Below are 27530 nucleotides of genomic sequence, written 5' to 3'. Positions count from 1 at the left end.
CTCCCCCAGAGCCCCGCGCGGCCCCGGTCGCCCGGGCAGCGGCGGCGGCGGCGCGGGCACCCCGGCCCGGCGGGCCCCGGCGGAGCGGCGGGCACAGGTGAGCGGCCGGCCCGCTGCGCCGCACCCGCCGCCCGCCCCGCGCGCTTCCCGCGCTGGCGCCGCCGCCGAGTTAGTTGAGCCGGTCCGGCCAGCGCGGCGCGGACGCCGCCGGACCGCCCGCCCCCTGGGGCCCGGCCTCCCCCGGGTCCCGCGGGCCCCCGCACCGATCCGCAGCCCTCGCTCCGGCCCAGGAGGGCTGGGGTCGCTCCTTAGGGGGTGGCCCCGTGACTGCCCTGTGCCGGTCCGTCCTCCCCAGGGGGCCAGCCCCTGCCTGTCTCGAACTCTCCACCTGCCCAGGACCCTGGACATTCCCACCCGCGCCCCCAACGCACTGACTCCGGTCCCCAAACCGGTCTTGCAGGTCCCAGGAAGGTGGCGTCAGCATCTGCAGCCGCGTCGACGTTGTCGGAGCCTCCGCGGAGGACCCAGGAGAACCGGACTAGGACCAGGGCCCTGGGCCTCCCCATGGAGAAGTCGTCTGCCTCCACGGAGCCCCAAGGGCCTCGGCCAGTCCTGGGCCGCGACAGCGTTCAGGTGCCGGACGACCAGGACTTCCGCAGCTTCCGGTCAGAGTGTGAGGCCGAGGCGGGCTGGAACCTGACCTACAGCAAGGCCGGCGTGTCTGTGTGGGTGCAGGCTGTGGAGATGGATCGGACCCTGCACAAGATCAAGGTAGGTTTCCCCTGCCCCACGTGCGCCTCCGCTGCGCCCTTGCCGCCTCTGACAAGGAGTTTCCTGGTCCTCCCGCAGGGCCACAGACACCTGGTTGTGCACCTCAGAAAAAGTATCCTGCCAGGAAGCAGGAGGAGGCACAGTTGGCTGGGCAAGCCCCCATCACAGAGATGGGACAACTGAGGCCCAGAGAGGGAGTGTGACTCACTCTGGCTCACTTAGCCGGAACCCAGGCTTCTGCATGCCCATGCCTGCTCCAGAGAGGTGGGCTGCTGCCAGGTCCGTCTAGGAGAGTGGTCTCCCTCGGGGACCCCTCTGCCCCCGGAAGCCTTCTCCTGCTCCCCTACTTGAATCATCCCAGGTGGGAGACTGAGCCCATCTCTTCCTAATTCCTGGTTCTCTCAGCCTGAGCTGGGTCTCCTTCCCCACTCTCTGCACCCTTGGGTGCCAGGGCCCTGATTCCTTCCTGCCTGGTGCTTGCTCTTCCTCTTTCCCTCCCTGGCAGCTCCCTGAGTCTCCTGCAGGGACTCAGGACTGTGGCTGACGGATCGTGAAGGCAGGGCTTGGATGACCCTGTCTTACACAGAGCCAGGCGGGGGGATGAGGTCGCCAAGGGAGGTACCTCGGCCCCCTCAGCCAGCAGCCCCTCCTCACAGCCCCATGATTTTCTTCTCTTTGCCACCACAGGGCAGGCTTGGGGTTTGGGACCCCATGAACCCACCTCCCTTGGGGGACTAGGTGGGGCAGAGGCTGGTGATGACTCTGGTCTAGAGGCCTCAGTAGCTGCCCCAACACATCTGGCATTGCTATGAATGCCACATTTCATCGGGGGCAGGTCTCTCTTCCAGGGTCCTGGCAGTGGCTGTGTACTTCACCTCCCTTCCCTTTCCCGTGCCCTCCCCTTTTTGCTTTCCTTCTGGAAAACCTGTGTGGAGGAGTGTATTCCTGTTGCAAGTGGGGCAGGGCACTGGACTCAGGGTGCTGCTACCCTCCCCTTATTCCAGCCCCTCCTGTTTGGAGCTGCTCTCTGACTGAGCTTGGGCATCTTGGCCTCACACCGGGGCCAGAGTTGCCTGACCTTCCCTCTCTGACTCTGTGCCTTTCTGCCTCGCCTTATCTTAGTCATTTACAGTTTTGTCCATCTGTCCCCATGTGGCCTTCTGGCTTGCCCCTTCTGCCTTCCCTTCTCCCCTCTATGACTCTCTGTCTGCACTCTGGCCGTCTGACTGTCTCTTACTCTCTGTGTTTCCATGTGTGTCTCCCCATTGGGGCTCTCTGCCAAGGCCTGAGGACCCTGGGCTGGGAGTTTTGGCGGGGGACCTGACCTATGTCTGAGCCAGAGAAGCAGGGAAGGGAAGGGCAGCTGATATGTCCCAGCTTGGTGCTCTCTGAGGGTTGGTACAGGTTCTATCCCTGTACCAACATCCCCAGCATCCAACAGACAGAGCAGGGATGCTGTGGCTGAGGCCTCCTGAAGTGACCCAATCATCCCTGAGGACTCTGGCTCAGACCTGCTGTGTGACCTTGGCAAGCCACTCCCCTTTCTGGGTCTCAGCTTTTGCATTTATCAAACAAGAATGGGATGAGAACACGGAGGCCTTCAAAGAGTTATTGATGGGGTCAAATGCCATAATGTTGACTAAGATGGGAGCCCAAGTGGAGAGGAGCAGGGGCTCTGGAGCCAGGCCAGCCTGAGTTCCACTCCTACCTCAGCTGCTGTGTGACCTTAGGCGAGTGACATCACCTCTCTCAGCCTCAGTTTCTTTGTTTGTATCCCAGCATCCAACAGACAGAGCAGGGATGTTGGTTGAATGAAGGAGAGAAGGAGGGAAAGAAGATAGGAACAAACTAAATGAAAGGTGAGCGAGGTTGTTGTGAGAACAAGGTTGTCTTCCTGACTATGACCTGGGAAAGGCTTGAGGCCGGTGCTGCGCAGTGGGGTGGGGAAGTGTAGTTTCCAGAAGGAGAGTAAGGGGAAGGTCTGAACTGAGTCCAGTACTCCCACCCTCTGTGTCAACAGGGTGGAGCTGCCTCCTCCATCTGGCTTGGTTAATGAATAAACCCAGCCCAGTCCAGGACTGGAGTTGGCGGGTTTGAGTCCAGACTGCCAACTGCTGCAACAGACAGACCCCTTGTGGCCAGATCAGACTTGTCAGGTGGCTTTCCTTGGGAGTGGAGGAGACTTGGAAAGACTGGGGTGTTGTGGGCTTCTGGTCAGGGCATACACCTTCCCTGGCAGCCAGGACCCCGACCCTCCTTCCCTCTCAGACTGAGCAGAGGTTGGAGGTGCCAAAGGGCCCTTTGAAATCCCTATTTTGTACTCCCCTCTCACTGGGGTACAAGTATGGACATTGAGGTCCAGAGAAGGGCAGAGGGGCCAGCCCAGCGTCACACAGCCAAGTCCCAGCAGAACCAGGCTTGGAACCCAGATCTCCAGCCTGCCAGCCTAGCCCTCTCTGTTCTGTGGAAGGAGGGTTGGAGACAGGAGGTGAGCAGAGCTGGGGCCCAGGTTAGAGGCTGGGGCCTTGGTTATGGGCATCCTGGGATCCCTGATCCTCTTAGCACAGCCAGGTAGGACTCTGGGAGGTGGGCAGAGGTCTCTGAGCTCCCCATCCCCAAGATTCCAGGAATCCCATTTCTGATAAGAGCCCCTGCTCTGAGCCAAGCATTTCTCTCTATCATTTAATTTACCCTCAGGCCAGTCCTGGGCAGTAGTAGGCTTGTCTCCATGCTACAAACAAAGAAACTGAGGCTGAGAGAGGTGATGTCACTCGCCTAAGGTCACACAGCAGCTGAGGTAGGAGTGGAACTCAGGCTGGCCTGGCTCCAGAGCCCCTGCTCCTCTCCACTTGGGCTCCCATCTTAGTCAACATTATGGCATTTGACCCCATCAATAACTCTTTGAAGGCCTCCGTGTTCTCATCCCATTCTTGTTTGATAAATGCAAAAGCTGAGACCCAGAAAGGGGAGTGGCTTGCCAAGGTCACACAGCAGGTCTGAGCCAGAGTCCTCAGGGATGATTGGGTCACTTCAGGAGGCCTCAGCCACAGGTGTTTGTTGAGCTTCTGCCCCCTCCCCAGCTCCTGCCCCAGCCTGTTCTGGGCCTATCCACTGAGCTGAGCAAGCCAGCTGCCCCCTTGACGTGCCTTGTGCTTGTGATCCCAGGATAGGAGTGGAATTCCACCTATCCATCTACCTGATTGATTTCCTCTGCCTCATCTCCCTTCTCCCAGACTTATCTTCTCCCTGCTCTTGTGTCCAGAGGTCCCTGGAAGCCACTGTGGCTCTGGGTGCAGCATTTGGAGCCAGGACAAAGGGAAGAGGCTGTGGGAGGCCACCTCCACCCTTTCCCTCTCTCCTGGCCTGCCCCCAGGCCTGCACTGTGCTCTGGGTGGTGGAGAGGAGGCAGATACCACCTCCTGAGAGGTCAGGTCTTGTCCCAGAGGCAGACATGCTGAACATGGATCCTGGGTCCAAGCTAGAGGACAGCTTGGAACCTGAACCCAGGTCTCAATGCCCAGGCCAGGCTTCCCCACAGCTCCTGTAGTGGTGTGAGAAATGGGAAACCAGGGGATCTGTCAGTCATTCAAGCAGGGCCAGCTGGGGAAGAGCCTGGGGTCCAGTCCGGGCTGTGGTATCTTCTTGCTGTGTGTGTGACTGTGGGCACAACCCTGCCTCTCTCTGGGCTGTTTCTCTATCTGTGCCATGGGGTTCTCCTGGCTCCAAGAGCCTCTAAACTCAGTGCCTGTGCTGGGGCCCACAGGAGAGGGATGAGGAACGGGGGACGAAAAGCAGGAGATGACATGGCCTGCCCAGCTCTGCCCTGGAGGCTCACGTGCTCAGGTTCTCCAATGCGGCTGCATGCCCAGCCATGTGAGAGGCAGAGGAGGAGACCTGGCCCCTGTCCTCAGAGGTTTCCAGACTCTGGTGGAGAGAAGACTCACAATTCCAGGTGACCCCCTCCTGAGGTAGATGCTCACAGGCTGATCACAGAGGCAGGTGTGGGCCCGGTGGGCAGGGGCCTTGAGGGGCTCGGCGGCTGAATTAGGAGTGTGAGGTCTCTTGAGGGAGTGTGGCTGAGAACCTGAGGTTCCTCTTGCCACAGGAAGCTGGGCAGTGGGGACCTGTCTCCTCTGACTTCCTGTCCTACAGCGCCTCCCCTTCCCCTTTGGAGAACGCTCCAGTGCCCCCTCCCTGCCCTGTCTCACTGTACCCCTGCTCTCACACGCCAGGCCCCCTGGGTTCCATGCTCTTAAGCCAGTGCTCAGGGCTGTCTCATCTCAGTGCTTCATTCTCTCCCCCTGTGACCTTCGGGATCACCTCAGGGATCTGCAAGGGCCCTTCTTACTCTTAACAGTCTGTGGGACTCAAAAGGGTCACGGGGAAGGTGGGGGCAGGGGCAGGGCCAGGTGTTCTCTTTATGTCTTTGCACTGAGTCTTCACAACTGTCCTGTGCTGTGGGTCTTATTAACCCCATCAAACAGATGTGGAAACCGAGGCTCAAAGCAGGAATTCACTTGTGCAAAGCCAAACAGCTAGAAGGTGGCAGCAGCAGGATCAGAACCCAGGTCTTTGGGACTCTAAGGCTGAGATCTCGCCACTCGCTCGGTCCTGCTTATTAGCACCATTGGGCCCTCTGTCTCCAGGACCCTGTGGCTTACAACTTACCCCTCTCTTCTGCCTTGGGTCTTCCTGTGCTGTGTCACTGTGGGAAGGCACCCTGGAGGGGACCCAGCTGGGCAAAAGCCCAGTCTTCTTATCTGTGGGTGGCAGGGGCAGGAGTTAATCTAGTTTTAGGGCCTTGGACTCGGTGAGTTCAGTTCGGGCTGGCCTCTGCCACCTGTGGGGCTCAGTTTCCCCATCTCTACAGGAAGTTGCTGGGCAGGTGGGTTTGTAGAGGCCATCCGGGCCTTAGGCCATGGTAGGGGGGTCTGCACTGCTGGACACAGAGTAAGGATGGAGAGCTAAGGCCTTGCCAGTCTGTGCCTTCAGAGAGGTCCCTAGATGGGGCTTCTGAATCCAGGGTTAGGCCCTGAGGACCCCTGTCCTGGCTGGCTCTAGCTCTTGGCCTGGGGGCAGCTGGATGAAGTAGCTCCAGAGCTGTCCTCAGGGAACAGGCGCCCAGAGAACATGACCTGAGGTAGTCAGGGTCCAGACCTTCAGGTGGGGGAGCTCAGAGGAGGGAAAGGTCACAGGTTGCTGGAGGCTTTAGGGAAGTCTTCCTGGAGGAGGTGCTTGGGTTTTCCTGCGGCAGTAGGGGAGAGAGCACAGGATCCAGAGTCCTGGCCATGTGGCCTTGGGCAGGTTGCTGCCCCTGCCTAGGCTTTAGATTCCTCATCTGTCAAATGTGGATAGCAGGGCTGCCCTGCCTGACTTCCGGCACTTCCTTCATTCATTTGCTCCTTCGTGAACACTCACTGATAGCCTCTGCGCCTGGCCTCTGCTGGAGATTGGGGATGGAGAGGGGAATCAGACATGAACTCTGCCCTTGAGGAGCTCCTGGTTGTTTGCTGGGACAGACACTTGTCACAGAAGCTGTGGACACCCAGAGGGGGCCTTTGAACCAGGCTTGAGGGCCAGGGAAGGCTTCACAGAGGAGGAATTCTCAGGTCATCCCTTTGGAATTGGGTGGAGAATGAGGAGTATAAGTTTGATAGCATCGGGAGCATTCCATACAGAGAACAGCCGTGCAAAAGCCCGGAGTGGGGAAGCAGGGTAGCGCGTTAGGAGAACTGCAGGTGGTTCAGTGTGGGACGTGGAACTCAGGGGGCTGGAGGTGATCAGAGAGCTGGACCAAGGCCCTAGGACTTGGGTCCTAGAGGTCCTGGAGGTCCTGGGGTGCCAGGGGTGGGTTTTAGACAAGGCAGGTGTAGGAGGAGGGTGCTGCCATATTTGTCTGGACAGAGGGGCTGAGGCCTGCGCCAAAGCAGGGGCTGTGGGGGCTGGAGCAGGGGATTGCGTGCAGAGAGATTTAGGAGGGATAATAGTGGGGACATGGTGGTTACAGCATAACTCTTTGCAATGTGCAAACTTTGAAGTGTTGTGCAGGCCGGGATGTAAAATGGTATGGATGTGCAGCCCCCCGGGGGTGAGAAACCAGTGGGAGTGGGGTGGGTGCCTCCAGTCAGTGTCCCCCAGGGCTAGAAGAGCCCTCAGCCTCCAGGCTGGCTCAGGGCCTCCACGCCCAGCTCCCCAGGCTCTGGCTTTTAAACTTTAACGAGCCCCAGCTCAGTTTCCTGCCGAGAGTCTTTAAAGTTTCAGGAGATGAGAGAAAGGAGGGAGTCCTGGAGAGAGATGGGTTTTCTTTCTTCCCCTGCATCTCCACGCCTGGGGGTGGCCAGCTGGAGCCAGGGCTGTGGGTGCCATGACCCCAGAGGCCTGAGACTCTTTGGGGAGCTGGGACCTTGACTGGGCCGCTCCAGCCTGTTCCTGAGGGGCCAGTGGGCACAGGCCGGGGTGCCAGGTTGCCACCGAGATAGATGGGGCTAGAAGCCCTCTTCCAGTCCTGCCCCTTACCTTTGCCCCTTACCTTTGCAGATGAGCATGCTCCAGCAACATGTGGGAGGAAAGCTGCTCAGACCAAGTTTCAGGCTTTAGGGGTCTCTGTCCCTCTCTGTGCCTCACTTTGTCCTCTCTGACATGCTTGGGCTGGCCTCGATGCTCTGGGGCCCCTAGAGCCTTGGAAACACAGGCAGTGGAAGAAAGTAGCAGGCCCAGAACTTAGTGGTGGGTCCCATGCCAAGTACAGACTCCTCTTACCTGTCATTAAGGAGAGCCTGGGGCAGGTGGCACAGGGCAGCTGGAGCTGTTCTCTGGGGCTTTAGCATAACAGTTGCCTCCCTGCCTCCCACCCTGGCTCCCCGAAGGAAGGCAGCTACTTGCTACCTCTGATGTCTCTCTAGAATTTTTTGGGACAGATGAACAATGCCTGCACACGTACATCCCCCACCCCCGCCATGGGAATTGGGGGTAAGTACCGACTGGTCTCCCCTGCTGCGGTGCCTGGGCCATTTACTCTCACCCTGGGTTGTGGGTTTCATGCCACAACCTGCATCTACCCCTGGTTCCCTGAGATCCCCTCTGCCATCTCCTGGATGCCCCTCTCTGTCTTTGGACCCTTCCAGATTGCCTGGCACCTGGTACTGGACCAGGGAGGTGATAAGTCTTAAGGCAGAGGCCTGACAACCAGAGAGGATGGAGTTCCCTTGTGTGTCTCCAACATTCGTTCATTCAACACATATTTATTGAGCACATACTGTATGCCGAGAATATCCAGGAATTTCGTGGCAAACCAGACAGATCAGACCCTGCTGTCATGAGGGATAACATGTCCTATATCCTGAGGGGGAGCCAAGCAAAACAGAAGCAAACAAGTAACTAAATAAGATACCAGATGGTGGTTGTGTGTTATGAGGACAGGATGATGTGATAGGAGTTGTCCGGCCTTCTGTGTGTGGGCCTTCTGTGTGTGGAGCTGGATTGTGGGCGATTGAGTGTGTGATATGGTCCTTAGTTGGGTGGACGGTGAGCCCCTCAGGGGCAGGACTGGGTCTGCCCCAAACTGTCCAGGTGACAGCCCTGGGGCAGGCACCTGACAAGGGTCATTAAATCTGTACTGAGTGTGTGTGTGTGTGCACTTGTGCATGCCCAAGATTGTGTGTCTGTGCCTCTGAGTGTGAGACTGTGTGTGTTTCTGTGTCTGGCGTTACTCTGTGTGTGTGAGTCACGCCCCCTCACTGCAGCAGAGTTGTCTGTGATCCAATTATGTCTCCTCAGCTGTCTCCTGGCGCTCCCGCCCCCTGCTCAGCTCTGGCTCTGCCTCGGTGTTCCCCTCCCTGCCTCCATCCAGCCCCTGTCCCTGCCTCTGGGCCTATCTCTGGGTCTCAGAGTTTCCCCTTAGAGTGTGTTTTCATCCCCGTCTCTGATGGTCACTGCCTCTGCCTTCATGTCTCTACTTGTCCCTTTTCCTCCTTTTTTTTTTTTTCTGTCCCAGTTATTTGTTCAGCAAACCTCTCTTCATGCCTCTCACCCACTCTTCCAGCCACGGTGCTGGTGCTGGGGAGCTGGAGATGGATCAGCCCCAGTCCTGCTCTCAAGGCCTAGTGGGGAGACCGATGGAGACAGTGACAGCCCTTCGTGAGAACTCAGGCGAGGGAGGCCAGTGGCTGACAGCATGGTGGGGGCAGTGGTGTCTGGGTGGGACCTGGGGGGCCCAGCAGGAGGCAGGTGGCATGCTGAGAAGGTCTTGTTGAGTCTCTCAGTGAGGTAGACTCGTGCGGCAGGGGTGCGGGCTAAGGGTGAGGAAGGAGCAGAGGCAGAGCCAGAGTGAGGAGGACATTTTAGAGTTAGGATTTGATCCTGAAGGCAGAGAGAGAAGGCAGAGCCTTTCAAGCTGGGCAGTGCCATCATCAGCTCTGGGTTTTAGAAAGCTCCCTGGCTGCAGGGACAGATTGGCCTGGGAACCAGGAGACCAGAGACAAAGATACAGCCGCAGTGGTCCAAGCAAGGATGGTGAGGCCTGCCTGGGGTTGGTGAAGAGCTGTTGGGAAGGTCATGGCTGAGTGGAATCCCAGGGATGAGTGAGGGATGAGTCCAGAACCTGGCCCAGGTTCCAGGCACAGGAGGGGAGCGGAGGGGAGTGGGCACTGGGGGTAGATAATACAACGGTAGTGGACATGGTGAGTGTGCGCCTGTGGGCTGTCTGGGGCGTGATGCCCAGGAGGCTGTTGATGCAGTCTGGAGCTTACTAGAGAGCTTTGGGGGCATCAGGTCACTGGCAGTCCCTGAAGCCATGGGAGGTGTTTATCCAATTTGTCTTTGTCTTGATGTCTGTGTGTCAGCCTTGGCCCCTGTCTTGTCTCACTGGTCTCCCCCCACCCCCTCCCTTTTCTCTCATTCTCTGCTCTCAGCTCTCCCTCCTCTGTCTGGCTCCCTGTTTCCCCCAGGGCTGGAGCAGAGTGGCGGAGGTCCAGACCAGGAGGTCAACTTCTGAGATGTCAGAGCAGGATGTTTCTCATGCTGCAGAGCTGGGGCCTGCCACTCTGAAGCCTGGGGGGTGGAGATGGGGGTCCTGGGAGACTGAAGGAAGGGAAGGGGGAGGGAGGCAGAGCAGGGATGAGTCACTCAGCCCTGGATGGAGAGCAACCGAAGGGCCTCGCTGGTCTGCCTGAGCAGACACGGGGAGCTCTGTCTAGGGGAGGCGTGGCAGCACCTCCACTCTCCACCGCAGTCTTGGGGGGGTCCACTTTTAGAGAGAAGATGGGTTGGGCGTATCCAGTGCCAGATCTCCTTCCCTTCAGAAGAGAGGGCCACAGGGCTTGTCTAATCATTTTACAAGTGGGAATCCTGAATCGGAAGGTGGAGGAAGGAAACCCTGCTTTGGGCCTACAGCATACCACATGTGCTCTCTCTGTCCTTCCAGCTCACCTCACTCCAGGCAGAGCCAGCCTTAACAGAGCCAGACTAACAGCCCCTGTCCCTACTGTGGACCCCCCAGGGATGGTCTTCATCTGGCCAGGCACTGGCCCACCTGGGATTCCCTGGGTCCTTCACAGAGCAGAGCCTGGTTCTTAGGGAACAGCCTCGGGGGTGGACTTGGGGTCACTGGGTTCGAGGCTGGTTCCTCACTTCACTTTTCTGAGCCACCATTTACAAATGGGCATAATCCTCCCCCCTCTCAGGTAATTGAGAAGATGGAATTAGGTGAATTTGCAAGGCCCCTAGCACAGAGCCTGGCACAGAACTGGCACACCATTCACATTTGCTGAATGGATGGGTGAATGAACAGCCTGAGGTGCCCAAGGGACAGCTCCATTTCCTCCCGCCTCCATCCTTGTTCACTCAGATTACCTCATGGAACTGCACAAGCCCTCGCCTTCCCGCAGCCGGTCCAGGCCATCTCCAGGCCCCAGGCTCATGCCAGCACCTCTGCCAGCAGCTTCCTCCTCCTCCTTACATCTGGGTGCCATCTGCTCTTCTGCTCATCCTTTAAGACTCTGCTTAGGTGCCCCTCCCTCTACCTGCATCCCTGGCTTCCCTCTGTTCCTGCCCCGTCCCCCGCAGGGTTGTCATGCCTGTGACCCAGCCCAAGGGTAGTAGGGCCCTGAGTCCCCTCTGGCTCCACTCCCAGCATAGCCGCACAACACGGAACATTTCCAAGGTAACTCAGCATCAGCACGGCAGCCTCAGGCCCCGTTTCAGCTGAGTCCAGGCTTCCAGGTCCAGGGAATGAGGAGCTCGGGATTCTGGACAACACTCTTTACTTAGAAAAAAAAATGTATAGTTTCTACATCTTGCATAAACTATATTGTACCAACAGGAACAAGAATCCAAACATGAAAAATAACTCAGGGCCTCAATTCCTGAGTAAAACTTTCCTTGGTTCCTTCTAGCTCTCATTCAAGGATGCAGATAATTTATACATAGTTTAGACCATGGCACAGGTACAAGTTTGTATCCTCTTTTGTTCATTTAACATTGCATCTGTAGAAGTTTCTCATATTGCTCTAGAATTATTAATTCATGAACATTTCCAGCAGCTGCTCCCTGCCAGACCTGTTCTGGGTTCTGAGGGTTCAGGGGCGGCTCAGCTGTGCCCCTGCCCTGGAGGAGCCCACAGTCCTCAGTAGCTGGGCAATGATCATCCAGGTGATGTGTCATTCTTAACCCAGCCAGGCCCTGCTATTGGTGGTGTTCCAGGATGTTCTCCAATTGTTGTTACATGCCATCAAATCAGCTCTGACTCCTGGCGACCCTGTGAATGATGTCCACATTGTCCTGTCCTCAACAGCCCTACTCAGCTTTTGTAGACTCCTGCCTGTAGCTTCCTTTATGGAGTCAATCCGTCTTGTATTTGATTTTCCTCTGTTCCTGCTGCCTTCTACTTTTCCCAGCGTTATTGTCTTTTGCAAAGAGTCCTGCCTTCTCATGATATACCCAAAGTAGGACAGCCTCAGTTTTATCATTTTTGCCACCAGCGATAGTTCAGGCTTAATTTGCTGTGGGACCTACTTGTTCGTCTTTCTGGCAGTCCAGGGTATCCATAGAGCTCTCCTCCAATGGCATATTTCAAATGAATCAGTTTTTTCCTGTCAGCCTTGCTCACTCACCAGCTTTCGCATCTGTACATAGTAATTGGGATTATGAGCATGTGGGTAATCTTGGCCTTGGTCTCTAATGACACTTCCTTACACTTGATGATCTTACCTAATTCTTTCATTGCTGCCCTTCCAAGTCTCAGTCTTCTCCTGGTTTCTTGGCTGCAGTCTCCAGTTAAATTGATGACTGAACCAAGGTAAACAGAATCTTTAACAATTTCAGTGTCTTCATTGTCTATGTTAAAGTTGTGTAGTTCTTCTGTAGTCATGATTTTTTCTTCTTTAGGTTCAAATAAAGTCCTGCGTTGGCACTTTCTTCTTTCACTTTCCTCAGAAGTCGTTTCAAGTCATTGCTGCTTTCTGGCAGTAAGATGGTGTTGTCTGCATATCTTAGATTGTTGATATTTCTTCCAGCAACTTTCACTTCTCCTTCATCTGAGTCTGGCTCAGCTTTTTGTATGATATGTTGTGCATACAGATTAAACAGATAGGAAGAGAAGATGCACCCTGTCTGACACCTCTGCCTATAGGAAACCATTCTGTCCCTCCATGTTCTGTCTTGACAGTGGTTTCTTGTCCACAATACAGGTTACGCATCAGGACATTCAAGTGCTGAGGCACACCCATTTCTTTCAGAGCAGCCCATAGCTTGTCATGATCCACGCAGTCAAAGGCTTTACTATAGTCTATAAAACATAGACTAACCTTCTTGTGAAATTCTCTGGCGCACTCCAGTAGCCAACGAATAATCACAATTAAATCTTGTGTGCTTTTCCCTTTTTGAAATCCACCTTGGACATCAGGCATTTCTTGCTCCACGTAAGGTAAAGGCCTTTGCTGCAGCACCTTGAGCATCACTTTACTTGCATGGGAAATTAGAGCAATGGTCCTGTAGTTACTGCACTCCTTGGCATCTCCTTTCTTGGAGACTGGGATATATATTGAGCGTTTCTAGTCTGTAGGCCACTGTTTTGTTTTCCATATTTGTTGGCATATTCTTGTTAGGATTTTGACAGATTCAGTCTCTGTGGCTTGAAATAATTCTATCGATATCCCATCTACCCCGATTACTTATTTCTTCCCAGTACTTTCAGGGTAGCTTTCACTTCACTTTCTAGAATTATGAGTTCTTCCTCATAGGAATCTTCTTCTAAGGAGTCTGTCATCCATTTGTCTCTTCTGTACAGATCTTCAGTGTACTGTTTCCATCTTCCTCTATTTACTCTTGCTCAGATAGGGTGCTTTCCTGCTGGTTGTTCTGCATTCCTAGTCTAGGTTCAGATTTCCCTTTGATTTCTTGAATGTTCTGGAAGAGACCTCTTGTTCTTCCTTGTTCGTTGTTCTCTTCTATCTCTTGGCGTTGGCCGTTAGAGTGGTTCTCTTTATCTCTATGTGACAGTTGCTGAAAAGCCGCTTTCAGGATTTGAACCCTGCTTTGTCACCTTTTACTTTTGCTTCTCGCCTGTCCTTAACAAGTTTTGGTTTTCTTCTGTCGTCCATGTCGATTGTTCTTTTTACTTCAGGCATTGTCTTTTCGCATTCTTCTTTAATAATATTTCTAGTTTCAGTCCATAGTTCTTCAGGTTCTTGGTCAATGAAGTTTAACAATGCAAATCTGTTTATCATGTAGATAAACAGAGAAGCTCACACAGGTAGACTTTGAATTTGTTGGGAATGTTGTTTACATTATATTTGGCACTATGATTCTTGTAGTGTTCTTCCTAAGCTTCACTCTGATATTTGATATGAACAGTTCGTGGTCAGGACCACAATCTGCTCCTGGTCTTGTTTTGGCAGAGAGAATACAGCTTCTCCATCTCCTGCTTCCAATTACATAGTCTATTTGATTTCTATATTGGCCATCTGGTGATGTCCATGTAGACAGTCACCTGTTCGGTTGCTTGAAGCATGTATTGCAATGGACAGATTGTTGGCTTTGCAGGAATCCTTGACCAGTCTCCTGCTTCGTTTCTGACCCCTAGTCCAAATTTTCCAACGATGTTTGATTTTGCTTTATTTCCTACTTTTGCCTTCCAGTCACCTATAATTACTATCATGTCGTGTTTTGGTGTATGATCAATTTCTTCTTGAATATTTGCATAAAAACTTTCAATTTCATCTTCTTTAGCATCTGTAGTTAGAGCACAGACTTGGATGATGATTATGTTCCTAGGTTTTCCCAGAAGTCTGATTGATATTATTGGCCAGACCTTGCATTATAGCCCCTAACTGCCTGTGCTATATCTTGCCTCAGTATTAGAGCCACATCATTTCCAATATATTGTTCTCCAATATATTTTGCTAATTACAAATACAATAATATAGTCCTGAATATTGTAACAGAACTTTTTTCTTATTTTGTGTTTTTTCCTGAGTGTAAATTTCTGGTCCTGAGGTTCCGGGAACTGAGTTGAAAAATACATTTTTATGATTTTAAAAATATTTGCTAAATTTCTTTTCAGAATGGTGGAAACAATTTTTGGCAACAGTTTTACCATATCCTCATAAGCAGTGGGTATTTTATATATTTTTGCTAATTTACTAAGTATAAATTGGTACCACAGTACAATTTTAAATTACTTTTCTTAAACTATCAGAACTATTAAAGATCTTAAAGTCCTGGCATCTCCCCTGAACCTGTCTCTGACACCCCTTACCCCTAGACTCCATTTTATAAGAGGATGATGGCAGAAGTAGTAATCAGCCTCAAGTGCCACAGAGATTTTTACCAGAGTCCAGGAGGTTTTCATGACGACTCTTCCTTCTGACTTCCACAGAAGCACTGAGGGCCACTGGCCACGGCCCCAGCGCACTAACGGTCAGAGAAGCTCACACAGGCACAGCCTCTCTGTTGGCTCACCTGTCTGTTCTGCCATTCAGGCAACAGTTCTTTACCGAACTGTGCCAGACACAGGGGAAGCCAAGATGAACCGGGGCCACAGCATTGCAGGCAAGTCAGTGTGTCGCAGTGTGTGCTGATGGACGGAGGCACTAGGGGTGGAGGAGTGGCAACCTGAGGAATTTAGGGACAGGGTGGGCTGCTTGGACAGAGGACAGCCAGGCTGAAGTTTGAAGACAAAATAGGAAAGGAGCCAGCGAGGGGAAGTCCTGGGAAAGCATTCTGGGCAGGCCTCAGGGAGGAAGGGCCTCAACCACTCACTGCAGGACTGATTAGACCTCTCTCCACGTCCCCCTTTCTGCCCCACCCCGCTCCCCCTGACCCGTGTCAGTGCCCATGAGCTACTCTTGACATTTGTTGGGGGGATTTAGGGGAAGGTCTTAGGGGTCTCCATTCTAGGGGCCCCAGAAACCAGAGGCAAGGGCAGGTGCCCTGTCAGCCTGGCTCGATGCCGGCTCCGTGGGGCCTCTGGGAGGGGCAGAGTGGAGCGCCCTGAAGCCAGCAGGCGGTGAGTGGGCCCTGGGAGGAGACTGGGAGCAGACAGGGCAGAGGGGCCGCTGGAGCTGGGCGCTCGTCTGCTGTGTGCCCCCGGCCAGTCTCTGCTCTCTCAGCGCCTGGTCTGACATGGGGAAGGCAGTGCCTGGCTGTGGTTATAAGGGTGGAACCTCTGGTTTGTCAGGGCCCTGGGGTAAGAGGGCTGCCCACCCACTTCCTGTCTGTCTACCCTGTAGAGGGACCTGGGGCATTTCTGTGGTTTTAAACTTTATTTCTTGTCCCTGTATATCCTTCCCTTTGGAGACTAGCAGGAAGGTGCTCCTCTCAGCAGGGCCTGAGAAGTTAAGGAAAGCTGCTGCTGTGGCCTGGGGCTGGAGGGGGGGCAGCAGGGGCTTTATGTACAAGTCCCATTTAATCCTCACAGCTCCACTCTGAGGGAGGATTATCTGTTTGACACATGAAGATACTGGGACTCAGAGCTGATGTCCGTTGCCCAAGCCAAGGCCACACAGGCAGGATGTGGCAGGACAGAGGCCTGTCTGACCCAGAACTGCTGCTTCACAAATAAATTGTGAATCTGTGGGGCCCGGCTGGGTCTGGTGGGGCCACGCGGTGGCTGAAAGGTTCTCAGAGGGGGCTTCCAGGTGCAGAGTTCCAGTGCTGGGTCCTGGAAAAGCGTGGCCCTGTCTTTGAGCCCAGTGAGGTCTGAGGATCAACTCAGGAGCTTTGTTCAGAGGAATAATCTCTGAGCTTCGCCTCCCTGGTCAGCAAGCCCTCTGAATCCAATGAGTGCTGCATAATAACCATCATTTAAGACAGTCTCCGGTTCCCAGGGTGTTTGTTTTAGCTGGGCCAGTCCTGCCCCTTGATGAAGGTCGCAGAAAGTCCTGACACTTTGGGGTCAGGCTCACCCAGGCTCTGGTTCTCTGCTTCACCATTGTTAGCCATGTGGCCTTGGTCAGTCATTGTACCTCTCTGGGCCTCAGTTTCTGCATCTGTAAAATGGGGATGATGATACCCATCAGGGTGTTGGGAGGGTAAGAGATGATGTCTGCACGGGATGCAGCTTGGTGCCCTTGACAACTGGCAGAGGTGGTTTGGCCTAAATTTCAGCCCCTGTGGGGCCCACAGTCCAGGTGCTGCTGTCTCCTTTGTGGGATGAGGAATTAGTGATTTGGAGCACATGGTCATGGTTATTGAGGTTGTGGCTATTGTTCAGGGCTGTGATTGATTTGATGCTTAGCACCCCACCCCCAGTTAGGAACTTGGCCTCTGATTTGAATATAGTTCTGTTGGGAAAGGGTGATTTGCCTAACAGTTATTCCTTTAAAAACACTGTCTGCTAAAATGCAACGTGGTGAGCAGTCAGCACAGCCTATGGGATGTCTCAGAGCCCAAATGAACCCCTTACCCTTTTCTGGGCCTCAGTTTCCCCAGTGGTAACCTGAAGAGTGGTGAGTGGTGGTGGAAGAGATCATCTCCTGGGTCCCTTGGACTTTGGGATGACCTGTGTGCCCCACATAGCCCATGGGCAAGGATACTGGAGACCTGCTGTGGGCGGTCTTGGGGTGAGGGCCAGACTGGGTCCACCTGTCTGTCAGTTTGCTTGTTACTGCCCTGGCCTTTGGCCCTCAAGGCCCTACCACAGCCTCATGGAGGGAACCTGACTTCTTTTCCCCTGTCTCAGGCCGGCTATCTCCCTGCGTCCCTCCCACTTCCCTCCTCCTGTGGAGATTCCTCCTTCTCTAAGCTGAGCTCTGGGAAGGCCCCCTGGAGAAGCAGAGAAGCGCAGGGCAAGGGGTGGAGAGGGGACAGGGAGAGAGAGAGCGTGGGCAGTGGACCCTGTTCTGTCCTTATTTATTTAAGCCTCCACGCCTTTGCACTCACCAGCCCCTCTGCCTGAAATACCCTCTCTCCCCTGTCAGTAGTTCAGCTCCTTCTGCTTTTAGGCTCTGTCGCCTTCTGCTCCCATACTTCCCACAGCATCCAACCTGAGAATGCCTCTTCCCTCGGGGCCGCATGGGGCTGGTGCTGGTCCCAGGGGTTCTGGGCAATCCCAGTTCTCCAACTCATGGGGTTTGGACAGAGCAAATGCAAAGGGATACAGTCTATAGTTTCTCTGGTGTCACCTGCTCCCTCTGGGCCTCAGTTTTCTCAGCTGTAAAATGGCTGCACGTCAGGCTCCCTGCGGTAACCAGGCTTCAAGGGCTTTGCAGCCGAGCATGGCTCCTTGGCTGAGCAACAGCTGCACACCTCCACCCGCCCCCGCCCACCTTCAGTTCTAGTTTGCAAGGGGAGCTCCCAGGTGTCCAGCTGAAGTAACTGACTTGCCCAGGGCCTAATGGCTGTGGGTTCTGGTAACAGGCCTGCCTACCAGGTGCTCCCTCCAATGACTCACCCCTACCCCCACCGGTCCTTCCAAAGCCTCTTAGAATTACACCTTGCTGGTGTGGCAGCTGGCTGCAGCTGCGGGCAGGAACAATGCTGGATGTAATTTACCCCTCAGCGCAGGCGCTGCCTCCTGGGGGCTGTGGAAAGAGCCTGGCCAGGAGCCAGGCCCAGTGCCAAGGGATGGGGACGCCTGAGGACGAGGACGCTCTCTGGACTAGCCACCGGCCTGCCTCAGTTTCCTTACCTGCAATACCACTGCCACAGCCAGGATTCTCGCCTTCCCAGTACCCTTCTCCCAACAGGGCCCTGCTGCTGGCCTTCCTCCCTGCGAGTCCGCCATGAGCCTGGGAAACTTTTGATGTTTCCCTCTTAATCTTAAAGATAAGATGTTATGCAGAGTTTACAGTTAACTGGTGCCCGTCTGTCTTGCGGCTCTGCGCGCTCCGCCCACTGCCTGCTGTCTCAGAGGGAGGACTTTGGCTCTGAAGCCACAGCAGCCCTGATCCAGAGGCCCGAGGGAGAATGGGCAGTGTGGGCCCCTGCTCAGTGTGCCCCCGCCGTGGTGCAGCTGGGCCCTGGGCGCAGGGTGCCTGGCCCGAGGGAGGAGGCATTCTCAGGTTGGATTCCAACCTACGGAGCATATTTCTGTTGTCCCTGCCCCTCCGTGCTGTCCGTACGCTCACTGTCCAGGGCAACATGTGTGAGGACTTGCAAAGCCAAACTTGTTTCCAAACTTGGATTTAGAGAAGTTCTGGTTTCCTCAGAAGCCACACTCGAGTGCTCCTTGGTGGTTAAGACTACGGGAAGATCCGGTTTTGAATCCCTGCTCTGCTGCTTTCTTGCTGTCTGGTTTGGGCAGCTTGGCTCAGTCCTCTGAGTCTCAGTCTTCTATTTTGCAGCAAAGGAATAATTCCAGCTCGTACATTCGGGGTGAAGAGCGAGTGTGTGTTGAACGTCTGGTGCAGCACCCAGACCTCCACATGGCTGCTCCACAGAAGGCTGTCTGGATGCTCATGATGGAGCCAGATTGGGCCTCTGCCGTCTTCTCCAACCCCTTTCTCACCATCACATCCCTCCCATCACTTTGTCCAGTCACTCACTCACTCATTCATTCACTCATGTTTCATTAGTCTCCTTCAGTCTGACATAGTTCCTGAGTCTTTCCTTGCCTTTCATGACCTTGACACTCAGAGGCTAGTTATTTTGTCCCTCATTTTGAGTTTGTCTGGTTTTCCTTATGATTAGATTTAGGTTGTGTATCTTGGCAGAAATATCACATAGGTGGTGCCTGTATTCTTTTCATTGTGTCCTGTCAGACAGCACCCAGTTGTCACTTGTCCTGTTACTACTGATGTTCACTTTGATCGCTTGATTAAGGTGGTATCTGCCAGGCTCCTCTACTATGAAGTTACCCATTTGCCCTTTCTAAGAAGTATTTGATGGGAAGGCACTTTGAAACTGTGTACTCTGTTCCTCATCAAACATTCAATTTATTTATTTATTCATACCTGTATATACATTGGTTTCCTATTTTATTCAGTGGAATATAATCTGTTACTATCATTATTTATTTATGTTTATTATTTATTTGTTTATTTTTGGTGAGGAAGATTAGCCCTGACCTAACATCTTTTACCAATCCTCCTTTTTTTTTCTTTCTGTGAGGAAGACTGGCCCTGGGCTAACATCGGTGCCTATCTTCCTCTACTTTATATGGGACGCTGCCACAGCATGGCTTGACAAGCGATGCACCTGGGATCTCAACCTGTGAACCCCGGGCCGCCGAAGTGGAGCATGTGCAGTTAACTGGGGCGCCACCGGGCCAGCCCCACCAATCCTCTTTTTGCTGAGGAAGATTATCCCTGGGCTAACATCCATGCCCATCTTCCTCTACTTTGTATGTGGGACACTGCCACAGCATGGCTTGATAAGTGGTGTGTAGGTCCACACCCAGGATCTGAACCTGTGAACCCTGGGCTGCTGGAGCAGAGCATGTGAACTTAACCACTATGCCACTGGGCCTGCCCCTATCATTATTTATTTTAAAGATTTTATTTATTTATTTTTCCCCCAAAGCCCCAGAAGATTGTTGTATGTCATAGCTGCACATCCTTCTAGTTGCTGTATGTGGGACGTGGCCTCAGCATGGCTGGAGAAGCGGTGCGTCGTTGGTGCGTGCCCGGGATCCGAACCCGGGCCGCCAGCAGCGGAACATGCGCACTTAACCGCTAAGCCACTGGGCCGGCCCATCATTATTTATTTTAATACGCAGGTCATCCCAGCTTTAGCCTGTGGTAGAGTGGCCACCTGTCCTAGTTTGCCCAGGAATCTTTTTTTTTTTTGTGAGGAAGATCAGCCCTGAGCTAACATCCATGCCAATCCTCGTTTTGCTGAGGAAGACTGGCCCTGAGCTAACGTCTATTGCCAATCCTTCTCCGTTTTTTCCCTTTTTCTCCCCAAAGCCCCTGTAGATAGTTGTATGTCATAGTTGCACATCCTTCTAGTTGCTGTATGTGGGACGCCGCCTCAGTATGGCCAGACAAGTGGTGCGTTGGTGTGCGCCCGGGATCCAAACCTGGGCTGCCAGCAGCGGAGCGCGTGCACTTAACCCTAAGCCACGGGGCCGGCCCCTGCCCCGGACTCTTAATGCTAAAACTGGGAAAGCCCCAGCAAACCCTGATGAGTTGGTCACCAAATCCGTGGGAGCCCTTCACGCTGGCTCCTGTGTCTGCTGGGAAAGGTCCCTGTCATTCTGTGAGTACTACTTTACTTTCTGGCACAATAAGATGTCCCAGGTTCATCCTGTACTAATTCTGACCCAGCCCCAGCATAATGCATTTCTCCAAGAAGACCTGGAACCAGCACTTTTTGAGTTTTAGGCTGCACCATACCATGGGAACTGGAGCAGATGGACTCATTCACTTCCCTACAGGCCACACTCTTGTCTGCCTCTGATGAGAGGGTTCTGCGCCTGAGCCCTGGCTGTTCTCTCTGTTCACACCTTCCAGACTGAGCTTGTCCATGAAGCCTGATCCCCCACCCACCCCGCAGAGCTGACCTCCTCCTCCATTTCTCCCTGGGCAGTTTTGGGCACCTGTCCATTTCCAAGTTGGTCTCCTTCCTCGACTGGAAGCCTCAAGGACAGGCCCCAGATTCATCTCTGACTTTTGTGTGCTCCACACCAGGCTGGAACCGGGGGCCATTTGTTAAATGATGGATGTAGTCTTACCCCTCATGGAGCAGAAAAGCAAACAGGGCAGAGAGGGAGGGTGACTTGTTCAGGGTCTCACAGTGAGTCTTTGCAGGCTGGAGTCTGTCCTTGAACTTCGGTTTTCTGAATTCCAAAATGGGGCTAATAGCTCAGAGCATTGCAGTAAGAATAAAATGCTGCAATGTCTGGTGTGATGCACGTATAAGGGTATAGTACCTGGCATGTGGTGAGTGCACCTCTCAGTATCTCTGCGGGGACCTTATTATTTAAATTTTTTCATTATTGCAGAAGCAGTACTATACATTTTAGAAAACTGGAAATACAGACAGAAAAGAGAAAATAAAACCATCATATTTTTATCATTTAGAGATCGCCACTGTTAACACCTTAGGAAGTATGCTTCCTGAGCTTTTTCTGTGCGTACATGTCCCCCCGCCCAAATGAGAGGAGGACTGGGGGATGGCAGTGGGACCCCTCCCTCATGTGGTTGCATGTATCCCCTTTCTAGTAGAAAGGAATGTGTGTTGTTCCCTTGGCACTGTCTGAACGCCCAGTTCTGGGAGACCTTTTTAAACTACACAAGAAAACTTGTCCATTTGCTGAGGGGAACTTGAGCCTGAGGTTTGGGCTCTCAGGTGAAAAAAATCACAGAACAAGGGCATGGACTGAGTTTCATCTTGCAGAGTGCAAACCTAGTGAAACCTGGTTCTGTTTTTACTTGCTTTCCAGACATGTGATCTGGGTTAAATCCCAGCTCTGCCGCTTAACAGCTGGGTGACCCTGGGCAAGTTACTTAACCTCTCTGAGCCTCAGGTTCCTCCTTGGATTTCTTGCTTGGCAGAGTTGTTATCAGGGTTAAATAAAAAAGGAAATCCTTGGCTATTTTCTCCCCTAGGTGGAAAGCTCTTTGAGGGCAAGGCTAATAAATAAAAAAAAAATCCAAAGATGTTTGTTGAGAGAAAAAAAAAAAAAGGAGAACAAATGGTATGACTGGGTGACAGAAGAGAAAGAAACGCATTTAGGCATTTGTGTGTTCATTCATGCTTTCATTTCATTTAACATGTGCCCATACGAGGCTTGAGCCTCCACCCACGAGGACCTCTCAGGGGTCTGGGAGGGCACAGATAGAGAGACTCAGTGTATGGAGCCCAGAAGGTCTGGCTGAGTAATTCAGGAAGGCTTCCTGGAGGAGGAGACTGGGACGATTGGGAAGGTTTGGTGGGGGCTGAGATGGGGGAGATGGTCTCCGGATACAGGGGCTGTCTGTCTCCTGGCACAGGTGGCTTCTGGGAGGGTTGGACAGGGCTTGTGGCAAGAGGGGAGCCCATGCTGGCTTCAGAGGCTGCTGTTCCTCCGTGCCCTCCTTCTCCTCCTCTCCCCTTTGCCTGTCTGCTCTCTGGTCCCCTGGCCATGGCTCTGAGCCCTGTGCAATGCTGACAACCCACATGTCTGTCTGCAGTGCCGGATGGAGTGCCGCGACGTGCCAGCCGAGACACTCTACGACGTCCTACACGACATTGAATACCGAAAGAAGTGGGACAGCAACGTCATTGAGACTTTTGACATTGCCCGCCTGACAGTCAACGCTGACGTGGGCTATTACTCTTGTGAGCAGGCACAGGCTCTCTGATCCCAGTCCCCTCCGCCTCTGTCCAGGCCTCCAGCCCAGCCTCCTCCTCCCACCTTCCCTTCTTGTGGGCTCTCCCATGGCCAGGGGGCTCAGAGACCTGAGTGCTAAGACGTAGGGCCACCCTCCCTGACATCCCTGTCCACTCCCAGACCCTTGGGCACATACACATGTACACTCAAACACACATGCACTCCCATGTTCATGTATACACATTCCACACAAACACTTGCATACACAGTCATAGATGCAACCCAGAGCCACATGTCACATGCTCACAGTCACACATTTTCATGTACACACACTCACAACAATATGGTTGTTCTCCCATACACTGACATTCATGTATACAAACAGGCCCAGCCACAAGGTATGGGCTGTGTGAGGTTGTGAGGAGCAGGGATGGCCGGAGCCAGGAGGGGAGAGGGTTCTGCTGTGTCTCTTTCCTAGTTCCAGCTCTGGGACTGTGGTCTGGTGGATGGGGGTACCTGTTTGGATCAGGGGGAGCCATCAGTTAACTAGGCATCCCTGTGTCTCTGGCTCTGCCACGCCCTCCCTTGCAGGCAGGCAGGCCAGAGGTCTGGCTGAACTGTCCCTTGCCCTCCACAGGGAGGTGTCCAAAGCCCCTGAAGAACCGTGATGTCATCACCCTCCGCTCCTGGCTCCCCATGGGCACTGATTACATCATTATGAACTACTCAGTCAAGCATCCCGTGAGTTGACCTGCCTTCCCTGCTTGGTGGCCAGGGGAAGGTGCCAGGTAGGGCTGGGCTGGCAGGCCTAGTCTGGGGAGGGGCGTGTGGCTGCTACCGTAACTTCCCTGTGACTTCAGGCCAGGCATGAAGCCTTCCGGCCCTCAGTGTCCTTCCTATATAAAGAGAATAATGGCTCCTTTCTCCCTCCTGAGACTCTCAAGCAGATGAGGAGAGTGCAGTGTGGGCCATTACTGTGGGCAAGCAGGTGGGATGGGCTGACTTTGGTTGGTTGGGCCCTGGGGCGGGCTGGCTGGGAAAGAAGAGAGCAAGAGGTGAGAGGCAGGGTCCTCTGGCCCTCCGTGAGGCTGGGCTGCCTTGATCTCCATGGCAGGGAGGACAGGCAGGTACAGCTGGCCTGGGCAAGGATGAGAGAGAGAGTGTGTGTGTGTGTGCGCGCGCGCGTGTGTGTGTGCGCGTGCGCGCGTGCCCATGTGTGTGCTCCTGAACCCTGAGCCCAGCCTGGGGTCTTTCTGGAGGGGAACAGGAAAAGCTTAAGAGGGGCAGAGAAAGCTTAAGAGGGGCAGGGATGACTTAGTCTGACTCCTCCCTTTCTCCTCACCCCAGCATCAGGCCTGGCCTGGAGTAGACGCCAGGGGATGTGAACTAACTAACTCTGTGTGTGTATGTATTCACAAAGGCACCTCCTGTGCCCCCACCCTGATCTCACCTCCCTGTGCCTTCCGTTCCCAGAAATACCCGCCTCGGAAAGACTTGGTCCGAGCTGTGTCCATCCAGACGGGCTATCTCATCCAGAGCACGGGGCCCAAGAGCTGCGTCATCACCTACCTGGCCCAGGTGGACCCCAAAGGTGAGGGCTTGGCCCTGGCAGCCTATCATGGGATCCTTCCCTATACCACAGGGGACGGGGCTTGATCTACTAGGGACCTAGAAGGACCTCTGTCAGGAGCTGTTTTGTATTTTAGGGCATCTCCATCCAAAACATCATTTGAACTAAGGTTTGAGTCTTTACAATGGTTTGAAAAGCAGGGGCCAAGGTGGTAGCCACTGCTCCACAGTGAAGCTTGGCGCTCCTCCCTAGGGTCCCACAGCCCCATGTTCTGACTTGCTCTCCACTCCCCAGCTGCTCCCACTCTGTCTGTCTTGCTGGCTCCCATCCTCTGCCCATCTTGGAGGCCTGGGTTTTCCAGGCTTCAGTCCTCTTTCCCTTGGGAAGGCTTGGCCACTCCCAAGGCCTCTGTGGCCAACTGACCACATGTCCCTCTCTGCTGAGATCCAGACCCCTGTGGCCTCTGGCCTCCTGGACATGTCCCTCAGGATGTCTTCTAGGACCTGAGACTCACTGTGTCCAATACTGAACTCACCGTCTCCCCTCCTAATCTGCCACTTCTCCTGAATCTCCGCCCTCCAGTCACCCATGCCAAGAACCTGGGAGTCGTCTGGGGCTCCCTCTTCTCAGCTCCCAAATCCAGTCACAGATTCTTATTGATTCTACCTCCTAAATAGCTCCTGAATCGCTCATCTCTCCATACTCAGCCACCTTGTCTGTCCATACCAGCTACCAGAGGAATTTTTCCAAAACATTTATTTTCTCATGACTCTTCTGCTTAAAATTCTTCTGTGACTCTCATTGCCCTCAGAGTGAAGTCTGAGCCCCCTCCCCCAGTCTCCCAGGCCCTCCTCACACCTTACACATTCCCACCTCCTTGTCTAGTCAGCCCTTTCCCTCAGCCCAGAAACCCTTCCCCTCCCTTCCTCCCTTACTCATCCCAGGGCTGCTTCAGATGTCACTACCTCTGTCCCTGATGTCCATAGGAGTCACTGGCTCCCTGCTATGTGCGCCCATACCCCTCTAGCAGAGCCTTGGCACACTGTTGGGCCTCCCCAACAGCGAGTTCCTCTCTGGGTCTCCAGGGCTGGCCCAGGGTGGGTATCATTGAGTGAATGTGGAGTGACTGAGTGACGGAGTGAATGACTAGAGTGTCCACTCAGGGGACTTAACGCAGGCCTTATATTGATGCCCTGAGAGCATCTTTCCCTGGTCACACCCTAAGGTCCACCGAGGGCCCAGTGGCCCAGGCTCAGGACTCCCCAGCACCTCACTGAGTGAGTGCGTTGGGTATCAGAGGCAGAGCAGACACTTGGAAGTGAGACAGGGTGGAGAGCTGGGATTCCAGGTCAGGCCAGGCTGGGGTGCTCAGTTAAGAGGCCTCTGTAGTCAGCGAGGTTTTCCAGAGCTGGGGGCTTGGAAAGACAGGCAGAGGAGGGGCTGAGCATCAGGGTCCTTCATGGTAGAGGGGCTGAGGTGAGAAAGGATGTCAGTGTGAGTGGAGGAGAGGCGCGGAGGGTGGGAGCTTGGTGGGTCAGGGTTCCAACCCACATGTAGCCTGTGGTCACCTAGGACCTGTGGTTCTCTCCCATGCAGCCCTCCGGGGCTCAGCAGAGGCGGGGGACACACGACAGAGTTGAGTCTGAGGAGCTTGGTCTGCGGTGGAAAGAGGGAGTGAGGATGAAGTCCTATAGGACTTGCCTCACACCTTCCCCTCCGCACAGAGAAGAGGTGGCCTCCCTGGAAGCCCGGGCTGGAGGGAGGGAGCTGGTCTGTGTTTGGTGGGGGCTGCCTCCCTGAAGCTGCTCCTTCCCTTCTCCTCACTACCCTTCCCTGCCTCACAGGCTCCTTACCCAAGTGGGTGGTGAATAAGTCTTCTCAGTTCCTGGCTCCCAAGGTGAGTGGCCTTAGGACTTGGGGAGTATGGCGGCTGGGGGAGACAGTACCAGGATGAGGGGGTGGAGTCAGGGATGGAGACTGGGAGCCAGGGGGCGGGGTTAGGGTTGAGGGGCGGAATCACGAAACTGGGGCAAGAGGCAGGGTGCTGGGAGCTGGGGGCTGAGCCGCTGGAGGGTGCGGGAGTCCCGCGCCCCGTTCTCCCCTGACTCGCTGTGCGGCGGGTCTGCAGGCCATGAAGAAGATGTACAAGGCGTGCGTCAAGTACCCGGAGTGGAAACAGAAGCATCAGCCGCACTTCAAGCCGTGGCTCCACCCGGAGCAGAGCCCGTTGCCCAGCCTGGCGCTGTCGGAGCTGTCGGTACAGCATGCGGACTCGCTGGAGAACATCGATGAGAGCGCGGTGGCAGAGAGCCGGGAGGAGCGCTCGGGCGGTGCAGGCGGGGAGGGCAGCGACGACGACACCTCGCTCACCTGAGCGTGGCACCACCACAGGGACCGAGACAAGACTGGGCGGAGCCCGGGGGTGGCGGATCCTTCCGCGCTTTCTCCCCTCCCCCACCCCCTGTACCTCCTGGGGACGCTGGGCTTAGGCCCAGGCTGGCGCTGCGGCCTGGCTGGACACAGCCCCAATAAACGATCCCACAGCCTCAGCTGGCTCATCGCTGTGCCTGCTTCCGACCTCCCCGGGGCCTGACCGCTGCCCTTGGCCCCATTGTTCCACAGCTCATTTTGTTAATTTTATTAATTATTTTGCTCCTTGAGGCAGCCCCCCATTTCCCCATGTGTAGCTGGGGCAGTGTGGGGTGGGGGCGAGGTGGTCACCCCCTCCTTCTGTTCATGGTGTGTTCTGTTCTCCTTGTGTCTATTCATTAGTTCACTCTTCATCCATCCACCTGTCTTGGTTGCACTTCTGCCATTCACCCCAGGCTATTTGGCTACCTTTCACTGCTCTAAGAGAAGGAACAGGTCTGGACAGAGGCCCTGGGATGGGGGTCAGAGGATGGAGTTCTACCATGTGACCTTCAGCCCAAGGCCCCTTGGGTCCAACCTATGGACTGGGGGTCTGAAGCTCTCCAGTTGTCACAGACAGGACAGGGAGAGGTCACTGGGTCTCAGAGCACACCGCTTGGGCCCCAGAGCAGAGGTTGGGGCAGCATGTTCTGAAGGAAGGAGGTTGGGGTTGGGGTGAGGGTCATCAGACTTCAGTGCAGTGGAGGGACCATGCCCTATGATTCGAGCCCTCCCTAGGTCATTTTGAAGACCTCAGGCCTGTGTTAACAGAAAGGGTGGGGCCCCCAGCCCCTTGCCAGTGGTCAGAGGCCAGTTCTGTGTTCCACGTGGCTGCTTTGAGGTCTAGAGGGATGCCTGGGCCTCCCCTGTTCTCTGCGGCCCCCAGGTGCCCTCTGCTGCCCGAGGGACACCCTATGCTCTACCTCTCTCCAGTGTTTTTGTATGTACCCCACTGAATCTGATGCTAGGAAGTTCTCCCCAAGGTCTGGTCTTGCCCTCCCCTTCTGGGAAGTGACTTGCATTAGCCTTGTCAGGAAGACACAATCTAATTGGAATTGACTCTTTTCTAGAGAGGCAAGGTGAATGTCC

At 54.4% G+C, this 27530-nt stretch overlaps 1 protein-coding gene across 1 annotated transcript; it reads left to right on the top strand.

Moving 5' to 3' along the window:
* Positions 1–26581, top strand: STARD10 (StAR related lipid transfer domain containing 10). The gene is made up of 7 exons (XM_087433410.1): positions 1–97; positions 461–771; positions 22323–22470; positions 23100–23203; positions 23936–24053; positions 25877–25929; positions 26161–26581. Exons 2-7 carry the CDS (start codon positions 565–567, stop codon positions 26404–26406), a joined length of 876 nt encoding a protein of 291 aa, XP_087289536.1. The 5' UTR covers positions 1–97; positions 461–564; the 3' UTR covers positions 26407–26581.
* The last annotated feature ends 949 nt before the right edge of the window (positions 26582–27530 follow it).

Source organism: Ceratotherium simum, chromosome 7, assembly GCF_057802395.1.
Source record: "Ceratotherium simum simum isolate JZ-2026a chromosome 7, ASM5780239v1, whole genome shotgun sequence".
Classification (NCBI taxonomy): domain Eukaryota; kingdom Metazoa; phylum Chordata; class Mammalia; order Perissodactyla; family Rhinocerotidae; genus Ceratotherium; species Ceratotherium simum.
The sequence above is the reverse complement of the archived record's forward strand: the minus strand, read 5'-3'. Positions and strand labels throughout refer to the sequence as shown.

What these genes read in the sequence shown, in the direction of transcription:
- STARD10 (XM_087433410.1), top strand. Translation starts at nt 565, where the DNA reads ATGGAGAAGTCGTCTGCCTCCACGGAGCCCCAAGGGCCTCGGCCAGTC. An exon ending in TGACGTGGGCTATTACTCTT is followed by an intron (nt 22,471 to 23,099) that starts GTGAGCAGGCAC and finishes TGCCCTCCACAG; the next exon opens with GGAGGTGTCCAAAGCCCCTG. An exon ending in CTCAGTTCCTGGCTCCCAAG is followed by an intron (nt 25,930 to 26,160) that starts GTGAGTGGCCTT and finishes GCGGGTCTGCAG; the next exon opens with GCCATGAAGAAGATGTACAA.